The following is a 21,271-nucleotide window of genomic DNA, read 5'->3' as shown; positions in this document are numbered from 1 at the left end:
AAACACTCTGAGTGTGTGTTCTAAATAAATTAGACTGTATAAAGCAAAGCGAGTCAAGGAGGCCAAATCAAAGCCATTCTTGTAATGCTTGATTACATTATATCATTGTAAATTAAAGTGATTAATTGCTTGCCATTTACTTAAAAGCTATTGGTAAAAGTTGTTGGTGCAAACGCAATGAAAAAGAACAGCTTGTTTTTTTTGTTTGTTTTTTTTTTAAAGTAAAGGAATGTCCTTTTTTATAAAAAATATTGCAGCATTAAATCCAGTGAGTGTTTAAAAAAAAGTTATTTAATTAGGTATAGTACACGGTTATCATTTCCTTTTTAATATTTACCATAAAGTGGGTTTTCACAATGTTGATATGTCAAATTAAGTATGAATTAGGCATTTACAGTATTATATAAAGGAACCTCAAAGTGTTGTACTTTTACGTTGCCACTGCCTTAATTGGATGACATTGTTAGCTAAAATAATGCTGCTGCATTTATGTTTTTGTTTTGTTATCCCTGTTGTGACTGTTCCCACTGGATGACATGTTGTGGTTTGGGAAGAGCAATGTTGATTGAAATGATGTTGGGTAAAATAGGACAGGAATTTTTATTTACTTTAGCCAGGGGCAAGGATATCTACTTCCTTACTGTAATTACAGAGCTGGGGTGTGGTATGAGTATATTTAACCCTGGGCAGTTGTTTTTTAATGGATTTCAATATACTGGTTGTGTGTTAGTTTAACTGAGAAAGAAGTGTAGATTAGGCATATCTCTGGAAACTACACTACAATGTGACATAAAAAGCCTGTAAATTCTTTTTCACATATTTTGTTGTCTTTTCCAAAACGCAGCTGTTCCGCTTCAGGAGTCTTTCTACATATGTCATTATAAGGTTGGGGGATGTTGGGGGAGGGTGTGCTGTTTTCAGCAGTCGTTTACTCAGTGGATGTAGAGCGCACGTTGTCGCAGAAATACTCAGCTATCAAAACCGACTTTCTCTGTCATTCAACACAAAAGCCCTTCAGCAGCAGAGAGGGAAAGCTGCACACTCAGGGTGAACATTCTGAGAAACAAGCTTCCTAATGAATACAGTCGTGTACAGGCATGCCTCAGTGGATCAGTAATTTATCAGCAATTTGGAGCTTTCTCGGCAGCTTTGAATTAATTCCTCGCACGCTCAAAGAAATGCATTAGAAAGGTGCCAGGTTTTCTTTTTTACAGTGTTATTTTGTACAAGAACACCATGGGCACAATACAATATGACTTTTAAAAGTATGAGTACAATCTTGTTGGATATTGTTTACATTACCAATGGTTTACGCTGACAAAAAGCTAGTCCCAAACACCATTTGTGTTGGATACAGTAGCTAAATATTAATGTCTTTATTACTGGTACGCTTTTTTTTTTTTTTTACGCTGATGTATTCTGATATTCTCTTAATATAGTTCCATTACAGATGGTGTCCAGTAGATACAACTATTTATATAAATGTTGTATAGGGCAGTTAATCATTTGAAAACTACTCTGGTGAAAAAGTAATTTTCTAACGATAATGTAACCATAATTCCTTACAAAACATCAAAGGTACTTCATTATACTCTTCTGTAGTATTCATTGTGTAATTTAATTCACTATAATCTTGTGCTACCTGGGACTGCATTGTCTGTTTGAAGTCAGGTTTCCAAAGAAAAATGGGAAGCAGATCGGTTCTCAAAGTGTATTTGTACAGAGCATCTTTGTACTACTTATTCAGATACAAGTCAGTGGAGGAGAGCCTCTTCATGTGGTTACAAATTTGCTATACAGTGCGCCTCCTTTAAAACGTTGAAGCTCAGGGGCCATATAATGACAATACGAGTGCTAGGTCAATGGCATTATGGGGCAAAAAGGAGCCATAACACCACAAAACCTGTTCCACTGTATAAAGGGATGGCTTATAACAAAGGAGCACTGTATTACACAATTAAGTAGGGCTGCAACGAAGGCTGCATTTTGACCTTCGAAAGTTCGGAACACATTACCGAAGGAAGATTCGAACCTTCGATGGTACTCATTTGCATAATTTACTGGTATCGGCACCATAGCTACTTGTTCATATTTTATTGAAAATCCTATTATTTTACAGGTAACTCATGTAAATAGAATAAAACATTCACATGTAGTTTAAAAATACGTTATATAGAACAGTAATCATGTTTTTACGTGTAATTGAGGCTACTTGCAATATATACAGTAAGCTTGCACTAATCAAAATTAAAATGATTAGTGTTAGCGTATATTTTGTGTGTTTCAATCATATTCTACCATAGCACTTCTCTTACCTGTCATGTACACTAGGTATTCAGTGCACATTTTACTGAAGCAATACAACTACTAGAGGTACGAGCCCACTGCTTTGGATATTACTATACACTGTTCCATACACGGCAGTGGCACCATGTAGAGTTGATGTAGGTATAACGATTTGCTATTTTAGTAACAACTTTTGTTTACGTAATATACATTATACAAATTAAAAGATCGGACAATGTCATTTGTAATTGACATTTAGTGTATGATTTATAGTATTCACACATTGTCAAACAGTTTCTGTTAACAGGGAGAAAAAAAAATAGTGGTGAATGGCCTTTGGCGAACCTTCGAAGGTTTAAAACAATATTATTATCTATTGCTAGGAATGCATATGAGTGTTGTACATGTATTCATCCCTTGGAACCTCAGGTATGGTCAGGTATAGGTTTTAGTCATGGGCTTTCTCTGCATATGTAAAAAAGTACATTGCTTTATCATCAATATCAAATTACTGGCAAGCCCATGCCCAAGCCCTGTTTGATGATCAATCTTCTGTGTACTCTGATAGACATATCATCACAAAAAAACCTCTGTCTTGCTATTAATTGAGTATCAATGGCTTACCAATGTAGCAAACGTATAATTTTCATGGAATAACCCTGGTGAAAAAATAAATAGTATTGATTTAAAGGTGAAGAAAAAAAGAAACCTCTTGCATCACAGAAAAGTAAGTAAATTGTAGTGGCATCAAGATGCAATTTTCTAGCTGTTTGCCCTTAAAAAAAGACTTGAATTGATTTTTATTCATAAGCTACGGTACAAATTATTAGAATTTCTCTTGAGGAAGCTAAGTAGCTTACTTGACTCTAGGTACTGAGTTGTATTCTCAACCTGAGGATGCTGTATAGCTAGTTTGATGCCCAACAAGGGAAAAAAAACCTGAAACAGCCCAGTGGGAATGCTCACAGGCACCATTCCCAGCCAAGGTTAGTGTGGTAGTTGATTGCTAAATTAATATCTTCCAGCTTAAATTAGAACTAAAAAATAAGCAACCTATCTGTAATGTGTTAAGCATAGCTCATGGTAAAAACAAAAAAATATAAATTTACACAATTACACAAAAATACTTTGAAAATCACCCCTATACAAGCTGATACAGTCACATTCTACTGAGTGTCCTTGGATGATGGGTGACATGAGACTACAACTAAAAAAAAAGGTTGTTTGACTCATTGAGATGTGTGAGGAGTTGAATTGCTTCTGTATCATACCAATGGATTGTTGTGACAATTGATTTTGTTGACATCCAGTAACCATTGACTAAAAAAAAAGAAAAATAATAAGCAAAGGAGCTTCATAATATTCCTGGTTACAGACATGTGTGCTTAGTCACGGGTGAAATATAAAACGTTTATAAAAACCAACAGAATGATTGTACATGTACACTGTGGACAGACAAACTGACAAAAGAGACAGTATCCAGACCGAGTGAGATCTGTGAGCTCTAATGCACTCTCAAATTGCACCATATTAAGTAATAAAAAAAAAATAATAATCACAAGATTACAAAGATCATAAGATTATCTTGAACACAAACACTGTAGCAAAATTGTGTTATTACATCAAAAGGTTTTTAAGCTGCATTAAATACCTTTGAGATGTGTTAATTGAAAGTAATTGCAATGTTCAACAGTTCTGTAAAGCTAAAAGATACAATTGAGCTCTCTTGTTTCCATAACTCTAATCAGGTTTCCAAGGAAACCTCCAGAAACTCAGGGCAAATGAAGGAGGGAGGGGAGATCTCCAAGGTAATGTATATGCTTCAGTTTTACAGAGCATTCTTGTAAACCATTTCCACGGAACAAAAGTTCATGTTTTGTCTTGTCCCACATTTTATCCTGAGTGTCATGACGTATGTCCATCCTGGATTATATTGTTTGATGCAAGTGCCTTTGTATCATAACACTTCAAAATCAAAATACAAACCTACATTTATATTATTTTAATCCCATTGTGCCCCATCCTACATTAAAGACATGCCACGTGTAGTACCATTCAGTCCTTTCTTCCCATTTCAAAATATTGTCAGATCATTCCGTTTGAGTCATTAGAACATTTTGTAATTCATCGTACAGGATAATGTTGTCTCTTTATATCTTTCTAGGCTGTGATGCCTCCCCCCTCTTCGTCAGCATTGACTTACCAAACCCTGGAAAGCCCCTGTAGCTCACTGAGGGGGGAGATTCAATCAAAATACACTATGTTGCTTTATGACCCGGAAAGTAATATAATATAAAGTTCATATCTGCTCCTTCTGTAATCTGTTATATCTCACATTGAAAACAAAATATAATAATTTAATAATCTACACAATTACACTAAAAAGCACACTAAAGCACCCCCATACAAAATGTTATACCAAGCTTAAATGAAGTCACATTTCACTAAGTGCCCTTGAATGATGCTTAACCTTGGTCAGAACCGTTCAAAATGTTCCAGTCATTTTGGACTTATTTTAAGAAAGAATGCAACCAAGCAACAGCTTATAAACAGACAAAAAGAAAGACCAAACATACATATAGCATGACACCCTGCCAGAATGTATTCCCATATACTGAAAGTAGAATTCAGTAATACCTCTAGGTACAATAAAGAATACCTTTGAGACATGATAAAGAAAAGAAAGATTTAAAGAAATATTGACTACTTTTTTTGGTATGGGGTGGCACAAATTCACGTGGGTGTTATCAGCTTGGTCAGACCTGCAACAGCAATGTTTTATAGTGCTAAGAAAGCTGAACTTTTTTTTCTGTAGTTTACAGACTGTTGGGGTAATGTTTGGTTAGATACGGGATATCAGTTAGTACCTTTATCCATGTTAGATAAATTACAATTAAACCTTTTTCTTTTCTAGATTACCCCCCAAAAATATTGAACACATGATTTCAATTAAGCAATGCAATGTACAGTACAATAGATAGGAAATGGAAATGCCCTTTAAGAATACAACGTCAATTAGGTGGAACTGCTTTATCAGTAAGGGACTTTTGATTAAGCACAGTCGACTGCACCTTCGCTTCACTAATGATGAGAGCCTCACTACACATTCTTACTCTTTTTATGAACATCTCTCAAACAGTTAGAAGCTAACGCAGGTCTAGAGTTTTTTTAAAGAACCACCTAGAAGTTTGATCTCCCTAAGCTCTCTGAAGCTGTTAGCTAGGGAAGGTTGGTCCTGTGGAGATTTGAATGGACAGCAAAATATAAGAGAATATTTATAAAGAGCAAATATACAAAAAGGTGAAACATATATAGGTGACAGACTTATGTGTAATGTTCAATTGCAGATTGGAGATAACAGATAGAACTGACAGCAGCCCCAGTTTGATACTGGAACAAGATGATATTAAGTTTTACAGACTATTTTCATGGTGCAGATGGAAACCACAACTCCAAGTTCTTGAAGCTTGAATCGTATTTAATTAACCAGTAAATCCTAGCTTGTTAAAGGAGGCTCTGAATCTCACTCCTAAATCTGAAAGTTTTATGTTTTTATAAACCAACACCTTTTACAATTAAAAAAGGATTAACGCTGTGTTCAAGGTGTGTTTAAAAATTAGTCTTTCTTTAGTGACAGAAAAAAGACATTTCGTCTTTTTGGTTTAGTCAAATCTATGAGCAAATATACTGACATTTCTTAATAAAAAAAATACTATTTGCCAGAGATCTGGAATGATTTACAATCAAGATACATATCCATCAATCTATCCATGACAGCTTACTGAAATAAATGCATTTATTTCACTAGAGTTGAGACAGTGGAGAGCAAATTGACAGATCCTTAATAGATTAAAGCATAACGTATATAGAAGTAGTGTCAAAATTACAGTTTAGAAAGGTTCATTTTATTTTTTTACTCCAAGGTTTCATATTATATTATGCGTTATGTCTGTGTTGTAAACAAATTATAATATTTAAAAGTTTAGCTCCATGCTAGATGATTTTATGTGTATAGACTTCACAGTTACTTTCTGCTGAACCTATAATAGGAGGGGGAAGGTAAACAGACAGTCGTATTATTTCAGTCTCTATCATGTTTCCAGTACAAACAGGAAATATGGGTTTGTTTTGGTGAACAGGCACTGTGGTTTCACATTTGGCTCCTTAAACAAATCTGCGTGCACCTGGAGTTCTTGAAAAAGGCCCTGGTAATAATTTGCAGATTTGAGTTTGCACCATTTACTCCACCTTTTCCTTTGTGTATTAGCAGGGATCAATGTCTTGTCTAGGAAGACAACAAGTTGTCTGGAGCTAACAGAAGTTTGAATAAAATGGATAGCAGTCTCTTAAAAAAAACTTCAGTGCATAAATGCAAAGTGAACATTAAAACTTTAAATTCAGCAGAGACGAGGGAAATGTTACCTCTGTTGTCATGTTACAGTCTTCCATTCCAAAGCCAAAGCCTCTGTGTGCTTGGCTCCAGGTATTCTTTTGTTTACCCAGCACCTGTAATGATAGTATTTATTCACCCCACATTTGGCTGTCTCAGAGTCTCATCTACTGGTATCTGGACTGCCTGGTATATTTTTTTTGATATGGCACTCTGAATAACCCTATGTGTGCTGCTGAGAAATAGAACCTTATGAAAATAAATTAATATTCAATAGAACTGACTTTTAAACAGTTTGCATCCGGTCTTTAATTACAGATTATTTGGTTATCCTCGTTTGTGGAATAACAACAGTACTGTATGAACATTCATTCTGTATCCTTGTGGCAAAGTGGTTTGTAATGCACAGTTGCAGTGGTGATGCGGTGCTCGGTAATGATAGACACAAGACAGTTTATGATGAAAAGCAGCTCTTTATTTGCTGATAAATAATAATAACTGGTTCTACACAACCATGTTTACTGCTCAGGTTTGTCACAGGGTTCAGTCCCAAAATAATAATAGTAGTAGACACACACTTTTAAACACACACAATCACAAGTCCAACAGTGAGTGCTCCAAGTGCAAGTGGTACAGTTTATTCGTGACAACAGTGTTGTAGAGTGATCCGGGGTGAGTGCTGGCTTTTAGCGACAGTTCCAGCATTAGTTAGCCATCTACAATTGACAAGTAACACAGGTTACAAGATTGGCAAATAACACGCACAAAAACTCACGGTTTTCTACATAGTTCTCCTTGCAGGTCAATGCGTAACCATAACACAAGCAACAGATCGCTTGGCCACTCACCCTGATATACCTGTCCCAGACTGGATGGTTTGACAGTTCATTCCAGGGTCAATCGGAAGTCGGCCATCCAAAAAGGGGGAGAAGCCACAATACTAGAAGTCAACGCCCCCTTTGGTACCAAATGCAATCATGTCTTCTCCAATCCATGACTGGCACATCGCCTACCGCACTAAGGCACTGACTTCTAGTATTGTGGCTTCTCCCCCTTCCTGGATGGCCGACTTCTGACTGACCCTGGAATGAACTGTCAAATTATCCAGTCTGGGGCACACTGTTCCTGTTATACTGTGCCTGTGTATACAGGTAAGGAGGGAGATTGTTGACTTGGATTCATTCGCTCTCTGTCACAATTCTTTATATTCTTTTGTGTGTTGTTTTGTTTTTTTTTTGCATACTAAGCTATTCAGAATTGCAGAGCCATCACAGTTTATCAGCTTTGGGTGGCACTATGGCCTTGTCATCATTCTAGAGGCCTGGGAGTCAGCTTAGGAACCTCAACACAGCTTTTGGAGCCAGGCACGCAGCCTCCCTTAGCCACCCAGGTGTTTTACTTGGTATCATTAAGATTTATTGAGCCTCTGTCTTTGTGTTTTAATATTTACAGATTATATATAGGGAGAAACCTTTGAAATTATGATCGTATGCCATCATTTTGACTGCTATAAATATTTTGTTCAATAAGATGATTTTTGTATTAGGTAAATATTAAATGCCATTTTTCAAGGTACAGAACGCAAGGTTGATTCAGTTAGCCAGTAATTCTATTAAACGGGTTAAACTATTGATCGTAAATGTAATGCAGCTGCGTTACAGTCATAGTGCTGTTAGTCTGTACCCCATCTAAAATTGAAAAAAAGTTGTCTCTAAGTTGGCACAAGGCCAGATTTGCAGAAACAGTGAAGTGTAAAAAAGAGGCTTTGGCTGAACTTTCAGTTGCCTTAAGTGAAATTAGTTTTCTCCAGTTGAGTCACTGAGACTCATGGAAAAAAACTGAACACTAATTTCACAGCAGAAGAGAATGGCGAGTTTATTCAATCAAGCTGTGCATGCCCAAGTGCAATATTTCAAACAAAGGGATTTAACGATTTTTTAAATTATTATTATTCTTTATTTTTGTGACTGTCTGAAAACATTTTTATTTGATTTTCCCTTGGCTGGCTTTCTATGACTGACCATCATACAACATTATTTGCTTGCATTCTAAATACAACTACTGATGTATTGGTGGCCTCTAAGGAATAGCTCCAGTCAAAGGGTGATTTTGTGTAATCCTTATAAATAGCTTGTTGTAAAGGTGGTGTCTGTATTCAACACAATCAACAGTACAGGGCTGTCAGTGTTAGTGTTTTTGTTACATTACAAGCACAGCTGAAAATGGGTATGTCCCTCATGTTCTATAAGAGGATCATTTAAGTATAGAACTGGCTTTAAAATAAGCTTAATTTTCAGTAAAACAAACTGCATCAAAAGCGTTCAGTCTAATAACACAAATCAAGACAATTTCTTATCTTATTTCTGTGTGACAACCGGTAATACAAACATATGTTCTGCCTTTGTTGCACATTTAAAGTACATTTAAATGCATTTGAATAAACACGATTGTGGGCTACATAATTTGCAGGTACAGTATGTACCTAAAAATAGCAATAGCATCTTTTAGACAAAATCATTGTTTGTGTGGAGCGACTTTTGCTGGCTTCTTCAAAATATGAAAGCATAATAAGTTTTATGAAAAAGAAGATATTTAAAGAATTAATAGTTAATATGTTGGCTGATAAGCATAATTGTGCTGCTACCCAGGTCTGGCTAAAAAAAATTAGCTGATGGAAGAACTTCATACAGATCCTTTTGATACAATCAAGGGTAACTGTATTCAAAACCGTTGAGGTTGTCTTAATGTTTAGCTTTCGCACAAGGTTCTTCAGTGCTTGCGAGGCCTTCAGGTCAGCAATGTGAACTAAGAAGTAAGGCCATGATAACACCATGCCAAGGCCCTGCTGTGAATATTTGAGAATTTAAAAAAAAATGCCAGTGATGTACCGTTATAATATCAAATACTTAATCTGAATCACCCTTTCAGAAGAATTCTACCACAGCATTACAAATAACGACTTGCACAGCAGCACATTGGAACTCGTTATGGTGTCACTGCTATTCAATCAATTACTAATGCGTGTGTATCAGTTCATATTTCTGTGATGTCATTGTTTTGTCAACAGTTTTCAAATGTTACCACTGTAGCAACATCCTACCAGTAGCTCATTACCTTTTATCTAACCTTGTGTTGCCCTTGCCCTTTTGTACATAACCTGTGTTTACATTAAAGATCATTTAGTAGTGATCAGCTTTGAGACTGGTTAATGTGATTTTTAGTTTTGGTATAAAAGGATTGTCTTTCATTCTGGTTGATTAAAATAAATTCAAGAATGATTGATAAACAGTGTACAGCTGTGTTTTTTTAAAGATTAATTTAAACATTTTACATCATCTTTTATTTTTTATAGACTGACCAATATCCTTTGATTGCCCTCTGACTTAGAGTTCAGGAATTAATAATTATAGCTTTAGGGCAATACATGCTTTCAATTGTTATGCTTCCTGCTGGAAGATCGTTCGTTTTATGAGAAAGATATTTAGGGTTTAATTGCCATGCAGCGTGCACTTTAACAGCCCCTCCTTTTTCTCCAGGTGTCCATTGAGGAGCGCCTAAAACAGCTGCATGAAGCCCACAGGGATTTTGGCCCAACATCACAGCACTTCCTCTCCAGTAAGTTAACACTTCATGCCAAATACCTTCCCTCGGGTGTAATGCCAGCACCAGTCGGTGCACATGGCAGGAGATGAGGTGTGTTGATTTCTGCAGGTTGGTTTTATTAATGTGAGGAGTGCCTAGTGATACAATGTCCTTTCATCAAGTTGTAGAGCAGCTGGCCTAGGTGCATTAATCAACCAAAAAAAGTGCAATGCATTTTAAAACGTGCTGCCAATATAGTGCATGTTTTTACACTGGGATAGAACAATACCTTGTAGCAACACAGTTTTAAGCAGGATGTGTAATTCTATTAAGTCACACCTGTTAATTTCAATGGAATACAACAGTGTGAGCCTCGGGGGAGGTTTAAAAAGAAAGGGTGAAACTATAACTAATTGGCTGGAATGGATTGATCTTTTAAAAAATTCATCAGTTCTTTATCGTAATCCCCAGGGTTAATGAAATTCCAATTGTTGTGTGCTGACATTACCTCCATCACATCTCAGCAGTTTTATTGGGAGTACATAGTAAATTCCACTACAGTTAATATTCACAGACACAAGCAACTTTGAATAAACTCAAATGCACCTATTGTATGTGAGTGTGAATAAGAGAGGGTTTCAATAAAAGGACATACTAGAACAGTGGTGCGCAAGCTTTTTATGTGGAGCCCCCCTTCCACTTAGCATACAATTTAAATCAGTGAAATGAAATCCCTTTTTTTACACTTGGCGAGTCAACATTTAGCTAACTTTTCTAACAAATAAATCCGTGAAACAATACATGTAACTTAAATCTTTTTTTTTTTGCACTTGGCGATTCAGATTTTACCTAACAGATAAATCTGAAAAACAGATCGTTCAGCAATTAAATCTGACAATGGAGCTTTTTTTACCAGCTAGATCTGAAGCTAAATTAGCCTTCTGAAGCATTTGATTTGGTATGCTGCAGAGCTGCTATTACACTCAGAGGGACAATTTCCAAAAAAAATGTACACGTTTCAAAAATTTAAGAATGTGTTTGTTAACATTTATGAATTAAGCTAAATCATAACTTTTTTTGGTTAAAATACATGATTTGCATTAAATCCAAGAAATACATTTAAATATAAACACATGGAAGCCGCCATATAATATATGGAAAACTACAAACCAGTATATAATTCAATGTTATGTAACATTATTCTGCAGGTTTCATTTGACTTTATGAAGCAAAATGTGTTAATCCTATAGGGTGATGCAAAACTTTTTGCCAGTGTTTGTTGCAGTTACCCAGCATTAAAACAGCTGTTTTCTAATAAATAAATGTTGTATTTCATTTTTTAGTTTTCTAATAAATATTATTGTTGTATTTTTTTTTTATTTACTTCATACAGTAAATATTTCATCTGTATTATATGATCTACTGTTGGAAGTTTTATCCTAACACTGTATTGTTATTGTAATTATGTAATACTCAATGTAGACAAGGCTAGGCAAATCCTGAAGTAACTTTCCTAAAACTACAAGTAAAGGAACACTGCATAAAAGTTGTACTTTTTATCTGATTCACCAGATATGCTGTTCGCAAATATGTATGGCCAATGACCATCTGTTTTTTAAGAACTGAACTGAGAGTAATGACAGGAACATTTTTTTAAATATGTCATAATTCCAAATTAAATTTGTTTGTTTGGGGTTTTTTTCTTCCTAGCAGTCAACAACAGCTTTTTAAAAATGTTCTAGAAAACAGAGATTCTTGGAAAAAATTGTCACAAAGGATAAATCAATGATACAGTGGCTTGCGAAAGTATTGACCCCCCTTGGCATTTTTCCTATTTTGTTGCCTTACAACCTGGAATTAAAATGGATTTTTATTTGGATTTCATGTAATGGACGTACACAAAATAGTCCAAATTGGTAAAGTGAAATGAAAAAAATAACTTGTTTAAAAAAATTCTAAAAAATAAATAACAGAAAAGTGGTGCTTGCATATGTATTCACCCCCTTTGCTATTAAGCCTCTAAATAAGATCTGGTGCAACCAATTACCCTCAGAAGTCATATAATTAGTTAAATAAGGTCCACCTGTGTGCAATCTAAGTGTCACATGATCTGTCACATGATCTCAGTATATATATACCTGTTCTGAAAGGCCCCAGAGTCTCCAACACCACTAAGCAAGGGGCACCACCAAGCAAGCGGCACCATGAAGACCAAGGAGCTCTCCAAACTGGTCAAGAACAAAGTTGTGGAGAAGTACAGATCAGGGTTGGGTTATAAAAAAATATCCAAAACTTTGAACATCCCACGGAGCACTATTAAAGCCATTATTAAAAAATGGAAAGAATATAACACCTCAACAAACCTGGCAAGAGAGGGCCACCCACCAAAACTCACGGACCAGGCAAGGAGGGCATTAATCAGAGAGGCAACAAAGAGACCAAAGATAACCCTGAAGGAGCTGCAAAGCTCCACAGCGGAGATTGGAGTATCTGTCCATAGGACCACTTTAAGCTGTACATTCCACAGAGCTGGGCTTTACAGAAGAGTGGCCAGAAAAAAGCCATTGCTTAAAGAAAAAAATAAGCAAACATGTTTGGTGTTCGCCAAAAGGCATGTGGGAGACTCCCCAAACATATGGAAGAAGGTACTCTGGTCAGATGAGACTAAAATTGAGCTTTTTGGCCATCAAGGAAAACGCTATGTCTGGCACAAACCCAACACCTCTCATCACCCCGAGAACACCACCCCCACAGTCAAGCATGATGGTGGCAGCATCATGCTGTAGGGATGTTTTTCATCGGCAGGGACTGGGAAACTGGTCAGAATTGAAGGAATGATGGATGGCGCTAAATATAGGGAAATTCTTGAGGGAAACCTGTTTTAGTCTTCCAGAGATTTGAGACTGGGACAGAGGTTCACCTTCCAGAAGGACAATGACCCTAAGCATACTGCTAAAGCAACACTCGAGTGGTTTAAGGGGAAACATTTAAATGTCTTGGAATGGCCTAGTTAAAGCCCAGACCTCAAATCCAATTGAGAATCTGTAGTATGACTGTACACCAGCAGAACCCATCCAACTTGAAGGAGCTGGAGCAGTTTTGCCTTGAAGAATGGGCAAAAATCCCAGTGGCTAGATGTGCCAAGCTTATAGATACATACCCCAAGAGATTTGCAGCTGTAATTGCTGCAAAAGGTGGCTCTACAAAATATTGACTTTGGGGGGGTGAATAGTTATGCATGCTCAAGTTTTCTGTTCTTTTGTCTTATTTGTTGTTTGTTTCACAATAAAAAATATTTTGCATCTTCAAAGTGGTAGGCATGTTGTGTAAATCAAATGATACAAACCCCCAAAAAATCCATTTTAATTCCAGGTTGTAAGGCAACAAAATAGGAAAAATGCCAAGGGGGGTCAATACTTTCGCAAACCATTGTAGTATCCCTGAGAGGTTTATTGAAAATCTTGTATTTTTTCTCCATGGTCTGGAAGTTCAGATATTACTCCCCCGATGACACTGCTGGGCATTTGCAGTATAAAAGAGGAATAAGAAATGCCATCACAGACCATCTTTGCTTCATGACTAAGACAACATCATTAAATAAATATGAGTGTACTTCCATGAGTAAATTGTAAACCTTGAACAGTTTGACTTTCCTTTTTGCAAATAAAATGGTGCCAATTCCACATGCTCATAAAGGGGTTATAGCTAAATCCATATATTGTACATGTCGTGAACTTCCATTTTATGTAGATCTTGTAAATGTAGTTTTGAATGCAGCAAGTATTTTCATTTTAAATTATATTTTGTACCATACTATGTTAAGGGGAGTTCTTAGTTTGCAAAAATTATTTTAAGGAATCGTGTTTCACTTGCTAGAATTTCAGCTCAGCATTGTCTTTCAGGTCAGAACTTGATTACAGATGTAAAGGGATGCAGCTGGTTGATTAATAATAGCAATTAGAAAACTATTTAGTATCATCAGCCAATCAGTTTCCAGCTCTAGCAGGCATTAATAGACAGTAGATGCCTGCTGGCACATCACCTCATCACCTTTGAATCAAATCAAAAATCAAACGTCAGTGGACAGTTGTGGTCCACTACAACACAGTAAAGCCTTCAACGGTCACTTTTGCTTAAACAAGACATTCAGGGCTAGATTCTCAAAGCTAGTTACTCTAAGATATGATTAGCATGATATTTTTGCAAAGCATTAACACCCAAAAAAGTTACCAAACCAGATATAAAGCAGTCACACATCGGATGCTGGGACTTGTGAGTCATCTTGAGTTGTTTCTTATTTGTTTTAGAATTGTAAATAGTGGGGTTCCCAAAATAACGCTAATGATGATTTGGATCTTGAGAATCTAGCCTGTACTCTCCAGCTGAAGTGCAGGACTACCTAATAGGAAGACATGCAAAGACATCTTTGTTTTACTGGATACGGTTACAGATATACATTTTAAATTAACATGCATCGTTACAATAACAAGTGCTTCTTTCAAAGCTCCATAGATGAGAATGTAGAAAAAATAATAGTTAAGATTTGTTGAACAATTCTGCTAACTGTAACCACTCCGCACTTGTGGGCTGTATTCATAAAGCAGGTTTTACTGGAGATTAACTGGCCACAGATGGTAAATACCATACAAATGGTAAATTTGACCTCATCACTTAAAAGGCTTTTCATCTTAATTTAAGGTGGTATGCAAATAACACTAAGCATACCATTCACAACAGGCATTCGGCTGTATTACCTTACAAATTATTTTTATTGAAGCTTTTTATATATTTCTTGGTCTGCATGGGTTTAAAAAATGAAAATGTAAAGGTGCTTTTAGTAAAATGAACTAGATTGGGGTGTTTCGTTACCAGTAAGATCTTGTGATGTTATGGGCTCAGTAAGTAATATTCTTATTATCTTATTATCTGTTGATAGTGCAAACCCGCTGCTATAACCACCCATAATGGGGGGACAGAAGGAAACAGTCTTGTTACATCACTTAATCAGATAAATAATGTTCCCCTTGTATAAAAAATAGCTTGTGCCACATCACACACTGTAGTATGTGAAATCAATACCATGGTAAAAATACGAAAAGATAAGATTTAAAATATATAAATATGACCAGGATCATATTGATTTAAAGACAAGGTTGATCTGGAAGTTAATTTCAATCGTCTGGAGCCAAAGAGCTAAAGCTTCACATTCCCACCTGTTTCTGTTTTTTCTGGGCATCTAATGATGTCCCAGAATGGAGAAAATAGAACGGGAGATGCCTTGGAACTTTACTATTGACAGTAAACAATAGCAAACCATTCTATTGACTGTCAAGAGTCACTTAAGTTACTCATGAGGTCTGTGGAACATTTATTCCAGTGTTATCTCAGGATAAAATTGACCTGCATGCTGACCTCTGAGCCTGAGGTCCACAAGTTTAGCCCTACCTTGGGACAAACAGGAATATATACCATTTACCAATCCTCAGTTTGGCATGTATTGGATCTTTCATAAGCAATGCTTTTTTACAGATAATGAAGCCAATATCCCATCTACTGTTGTGTGGGTGATAAAGATCTTTCATGGCAGTTTTCAATGAAGAGGGTCTTGTATTGCCCTGGTGAGAGTCACCCATTTAAACCTGGTGACTTCTTTTAAAATAAGCCAAAGGCTACTTACTACCTAGCGTTAATAAAACAAAAGATAGTGGTCCCTGTAACATGTAATGGATGAAGTACTGTACATTTGCATGCACTAAGAGATTTCATTTTTTTTATAACCTTGAAACACTATGAGACCTAGTTTATAAATATAAGTGTTATTAAGATCCGCTGCTGTTTACATCATCAAAACCATGCATTTTTACTTTTCCGACAGTATAAGAGAGGAGCCTAAAGAAGAAAAAAAAAACATTTGGGAAACTTGACTTGATAAGGGGAAAAGCCAGAATGGCAGATCGGCTGCTTGTTCAGCTCTTTATCAGGTGGTTGAAGTGCAAGTAGTCCAAGAGGTTTGCATTTATCTTTACGGTTGAGCAAGTTTAATTTCTCTCAGATTAGGACAGATTCTTCAGAGCAGCAGGTTAATCCTTCCAGCCTTCACGGGCAGCTGAGCAAACAAAACCATATCAGGCAGACTGAGTGTAAAGTACAAAAATTGTAATTCCAAAGATTAATGTTGTCTTTCCTGTTTGTTTTGAACTTGACCTCCATGTCTGCGGTTTTCTTGTTTACAGCTTCCGTCCAGGGTCCCTGGGAGCGGGCAATATCACCAAATAAAGTCCCCTACTACATCAAGTGAGTATACCGTGGGCCTTCCTGTGATTATTAAAAAACAGTATTTATGTGCGGCAAGCCTAGTCTTTTCGATAATCATTACCTTGCTCAGGAAATTGGTGTTCATGCAGCTGAAGCTGAAATCACAAGCTGAATGGTTTTGTAGTTTTTTTAACCATTGCTTGAACTTTCTTCAAAGAAAGTACTCCCTGGCCAGAACCTAGGGGTTGCTAGTGGTGTTGATGCATATGTGTATGACAGCGTCAGCTAATGAAAACAAAGTCTTTATATGCTGTTTACAGACTTGCTGGTTGCCTTTTGTTTTTACCCTAACCATGGTTGTTCTAAACTAATTGCTGCATTTGCGTATGCTTTCTGAATGAGTAATACATGCTAAGTGCATTTTGCAAATGTGGTTTTAAAAAACAAGACTATGTAGTATCTATAAGTGTAAGTTGTTGTCCTTTTTAGATTAATTGGATGTGAATTTAAAGGCCTGTACGTGAAAAATAATATAAGGGTCACTGGAGACACTTGTAGCATTAGCCAGGCCCTTTTTTCAAGCTGTATTAGTGATGTTCTTGTCGTCTTGATGAGGAGAGTACACAATCTATATAAGTTTCCCTTTCACAACAGTACAGAAGAAACTCGGAGGGTTCTGTGATCTTGTTGACTGAACCCACATAGGCTTACCTTCTCTTAGAGAAATATATTCTTTAAATGCACAGTCTGTCTGCAGTGGATGGTCCAGAATCACTGATGTGTCTGCAAAGATCATTGTGATATACAGAGACTGCATTTATTTAAATAGCAATTTCTTGCTACTTTTGCTAGGTGGGTTATGTTTGCCCTTGACCATATACAATAAAAGGTTGCAGTGTATAAACCAGGCTTCTCGTCGTTGAGTTTGTCAGGCACAAGACTCATTCTCCCTGTTTGCCGTTTTACAAACAAGATCTTGCACGTTATGGTTAATTATGTAGTTATGGTTAATTATGTAGTTTGCCTCATTAGGAACAGTGATTAATATTTATCATGACCGTTTTCAAAAACATGAATTGGAACCTCACAAATTAGAAAAATCCTGATACCTTGCAGTGGTTACCAGGAATCTCTGTGAAAAATAAATGACAGGAAATCTTACTTGATTGTAAGTAATGTATAAAAACAAAATATATAAATCACAATACCACAGACAAAGAAACATTACCAACAAACTGGTAATGGTTAAATCTTACATAGCTGAAAACTACAGTAGTACCTGAGACAGATATAATCTGCCCAGGCTTTTGCTGCAGATCAGTATCATGTAAATATTTTGTAAATGCAGTTTTAACTAAAGTGGAATGATAAAATAGGCGTTCACGGTGTTATTTGATTTTGGTGGGTTAGACTCCTAACCTTTAGAGAATGCATTCCACAGAGAACAACAATCAGCCCTGACTCTTTATCTCTTCCTCCAAAGGTCAGACTTTACTCCATTTTCCAGTTAGACCCCCCCCCCAGTATACTGTATAAACAATGTAAATGTGCTACAGGACCAGAGGCTGTACAGATTACAAAAGGAGCTACTGTCCATTATTGTGACCGTCAGTCCATCATACGATAAATGATATGGGAGGAAATTTTATTTCATTTAGCATTATGATGGAGCAAAAAGAAAAACCCTTATTTCAAGTAAGAATATATTTTATCTGGAGTGAAGGGAAGGGGCTGTCTTATTCTTTCCCTACTCACGGGTATCAGCATTTCCTTTTGAAGAGGTGTTTTCAAAATGGCCAGGTAGTTATTTCTCCTACCTTAGACTCGTTCCCCCACACACAATCTGGTGGGCATTGTATTCTCTACCTGCTTGACTAGCGCAATATATGTTGTGAATGTGATTGACACCCGGAGTATGAACTAACAGTGACAGCTGCTGTTATGATTCCAACATGACAAAGTTTGCCACTTGGGCATATGAGATGCACTACAAACACAACAATGATTCAACACCATCATCTCTAAAGCTACACTAAAGGACTCTTATGCTGTATTCTAGTTTAGTTTCTAAGCATCTATATTTTAAAACATTAACAGACCCCTCCTTGTAGAAGGGGGTTAACACCCTTCCCCGTGCTGCTTCTCTTGCTTAGCACTATCCCTTACAAAAATCTCCTGGTCAAGTGTCCTGGGACAGGTGTGCGGTCATCATTTGAAAATATTGTATTCCAATGAAATTAAATGAAGTCCCAATTGAATGACATAAATGGCATTGGGAAGAACTGTTGCCTAGTGTTCTGTCCCATTTAAGCAGAAATCTCAATTATGAGTATCCCGATTAGGTGGCACAGACTGTACTACATTGGTACAAGGAAAAGATACAGGTAACTATGGAGGGGTTAAGTATTGGCCTGATGGCACCTGATCATTTTGACACAAGTAACAAGGAATGTGTGCAGGACTAATAGAACCACTTCCCCCTATTTTGGATTTGTTTTGGAAGAATTCACATTATATAAATGGTTATTTTAAAAAAAAGGTTGTCTAACAGTTTTCACAGCAAGGTTGGTCGAATCAGATATAATGAGATTTTAATTTATTTGGTGTAAGGAGAAAAAAGAACAAGAAATATCTAGCTGCACTAGAATTCCTTTATTTACACGTTTGCAGCTAAGCTGGGCGTCAGTGTGACAGCACATAGAGTGGATTGATGGAACTGTTTATTTTATTCTTGTTTATGTAAGTCCACATATATTTGTGTGCAGGATCAAATTAATGTTACAGCTTATTGAAAATCGGCAATGCCTTCATGATTATTATTTGTAACGAAGTTTACCTGTACAGCATCACCATACCCAGGGCCGCGGAGAGCCTTCATTGGCCCTGGGGACAGATTGGTATGTCGTCCCCCATCCCCATCCCCCCCATTATGACATGTAGGGGTTAATTTCTAAAAAAAAAAAAAAAAAAAAAAAAGGTCCCGGATCTCAACATTAAGAAAATTACCACTGCTTTTTTATAGACAAAATGTACTGACCTTAATATACAATAGTTTTCATATATGCTTCATATCTTCTGGTTGTGGATCTGGATTTTGTGCCTTGCAGTTGGTGTCGGTAGCTGCATGCCGACCTTGGCCTAGCCAAGTTTTGACATATTCTTCAGGTTTGAACAGTGCCAGCTGCAGGCCAACCAATCAGATAAAGAGGAAGGAAGACACTGTTTTTGTTAAGTGTGGTTCTTATTGACGAGAGAATCCTCGCTCACATTCACTTGATGAAACAGGAGTCAAATCCACAATCCTCTCCTTCAATTATGAATTCACAAACTTGTCGAATAATTGGTCTGCCATTGAGCTGAAGCCTTGTACACAGAGTCTGTACTTCTTTGTTCTCCATATGTTATGTCCCTTTCAGTTTGGCTTAGCCAGTTGCGTGAATACAGGACTTTTACACAATTTGGGATGTGATTAACGATATTTGCACATTTGAGTGCAAAATACGTCCCATGTCAAGTCCATTTAAAATTTAAACTTATATTTCACTTTCAAAACCAAAAAACGGCCGGTTCAGCTTATCCTGTTTATATGCTGTTCTGAAAACTTTAGTTGTAGTGTCAACATCATGAGCGGCTACTTTTGCGAAGCCTGTTACTGTCTTTCAGTGCAGTTTCATTTATTTTGAATGCAGCCTAGTGTCCACTAGAATCCCTGTGTCTTTTTTTTTTTTTTTTTTTTTTTTTTTTTTTGTAGCGATATTTTTCGGCATTTTGTCGTTTGGAGGGTAAAAAATATTGTAATTTTCAGGCTCGTTCTTACACAGAATACATTCCATTCCGATTTACAGCCGTGCAGCGGATATACGTTGTACAGATGTTGTAAGGTGCAACGAGTAGTATCATACATCACACAGTCTGTTGAAGTTCATCGTTCAGTCGTGAAAGAGGAAGTGGGTTATTGCTTATTTTATATAGCTAAAGTTGTTTTGCTTTTTTTTCGATTTTTATTTTTCAAAACATTGATCAGCTAACTGGATGATTCTCACCAGTTACACAAAAAGGTACAGGATCTGAGATCCGACACAAATTTACCCCCGATGACGTGTGTATGTCGCGATCACTTGATGATCAAACAAAATGGCACCGTCAATGATAGACAATAGATGGAATCATACAGTTAAATCACAATAGATTGTAATATACAGTATATTATTTTTTTTTACAATTACATATTGTCTTGCAGTGTGTTTATAATGCTGTAGCCTGTACTAGCCTATTATTTTGAAATTAAATGACGCCTGGATTGTTGATACATATCGTAAGGTTCTGTAGCAGTAGTCACAGTCCACATTGGTGTTGTTTGCATTTTCTTTGCTGATTCACCTTTAAGTTATTATATTTGATGTGACTAATGTTTTTAAAAGCAAAAAAGACACAGTGGCAAAAGACCTACTGTATAAACATGAGATGCATTTAACCGTATTCATGAATGTTTGTTTTAATTAAGCACAAAAAAAACATCCCTTGTCTAAGGTTCAGTTCAACCCAAATAATGTACAAATACCATACACACCACTCACCCTGCTTTCCAGATTCCAAACTTAGCTACAGTACAAAACTGAGAAATAACATTAGAACTTCAACAAATCCACACTTCCAAATACAAACTGCTGTTAAATGTTTTCATAGAGCAAGATTGAGGTGAATCCTGACAAGTCATAAACACACATCCAACGATTCTCACTATATGTTTCAAATATA

The 21,271-nt window shown here is 36.5% G+C and overlaps 1 protein-coding gene across 10 annotated transcripts in view; it reads left to right on the top strand.

Annotated features, from left to right (window-relative positions):
* Positions 1-21,271, top strand: part of dmd (dystrophin) — a 728,160-nt gene that overhangs the window by 633,983 nt on the left and 72,906 nt on the right. For 6 of the 10 annotated variants that reach the window (XM_041259003.1, XM_041259005.1, XM_041259010.1 and 3 more), the window contains 3 exons: positions 4,035-4,094; positions 10,213-10,291; positions 16,492-16,552. In XM_041259003.1, coding sequence (XP_041114937.1) covers positions 4,035-4,094; positions 10,213-10,291; positions 16,492-16,552 — 200 coding nt within the window. The remainder of the gene's footprint in view (positions 1-4,034; positions 4,095-10,212; positions 10,292-16,491; positions 16,553-21,271) is intronic. The other 4 variants (XM_041259011.1, XM_041259012.1, XM_041259009.1 and 1 more) reach the window with 1 other exon arrangement.

The sequence above is a fragment of the Polyodon spathula genome, chromosome 9, assembly GCF_017654505.1.
Source record: "Polyodon spathula isolate WHYD16114869_AA chromosome 9, ASM1765450v1, whole genome shotgun sequence".
Taxonomy (NCBI): Eukaryota; Metazoa; Chordata; class Actinopteri; order Acipenseriformes; family Polyodontidae; genus Polyodon; species Polyodon spathula.
Note: the sequence above shows the minus strand (reverse complement) of the source record. Positions and strands in the feature narration are given on the sequence as shown.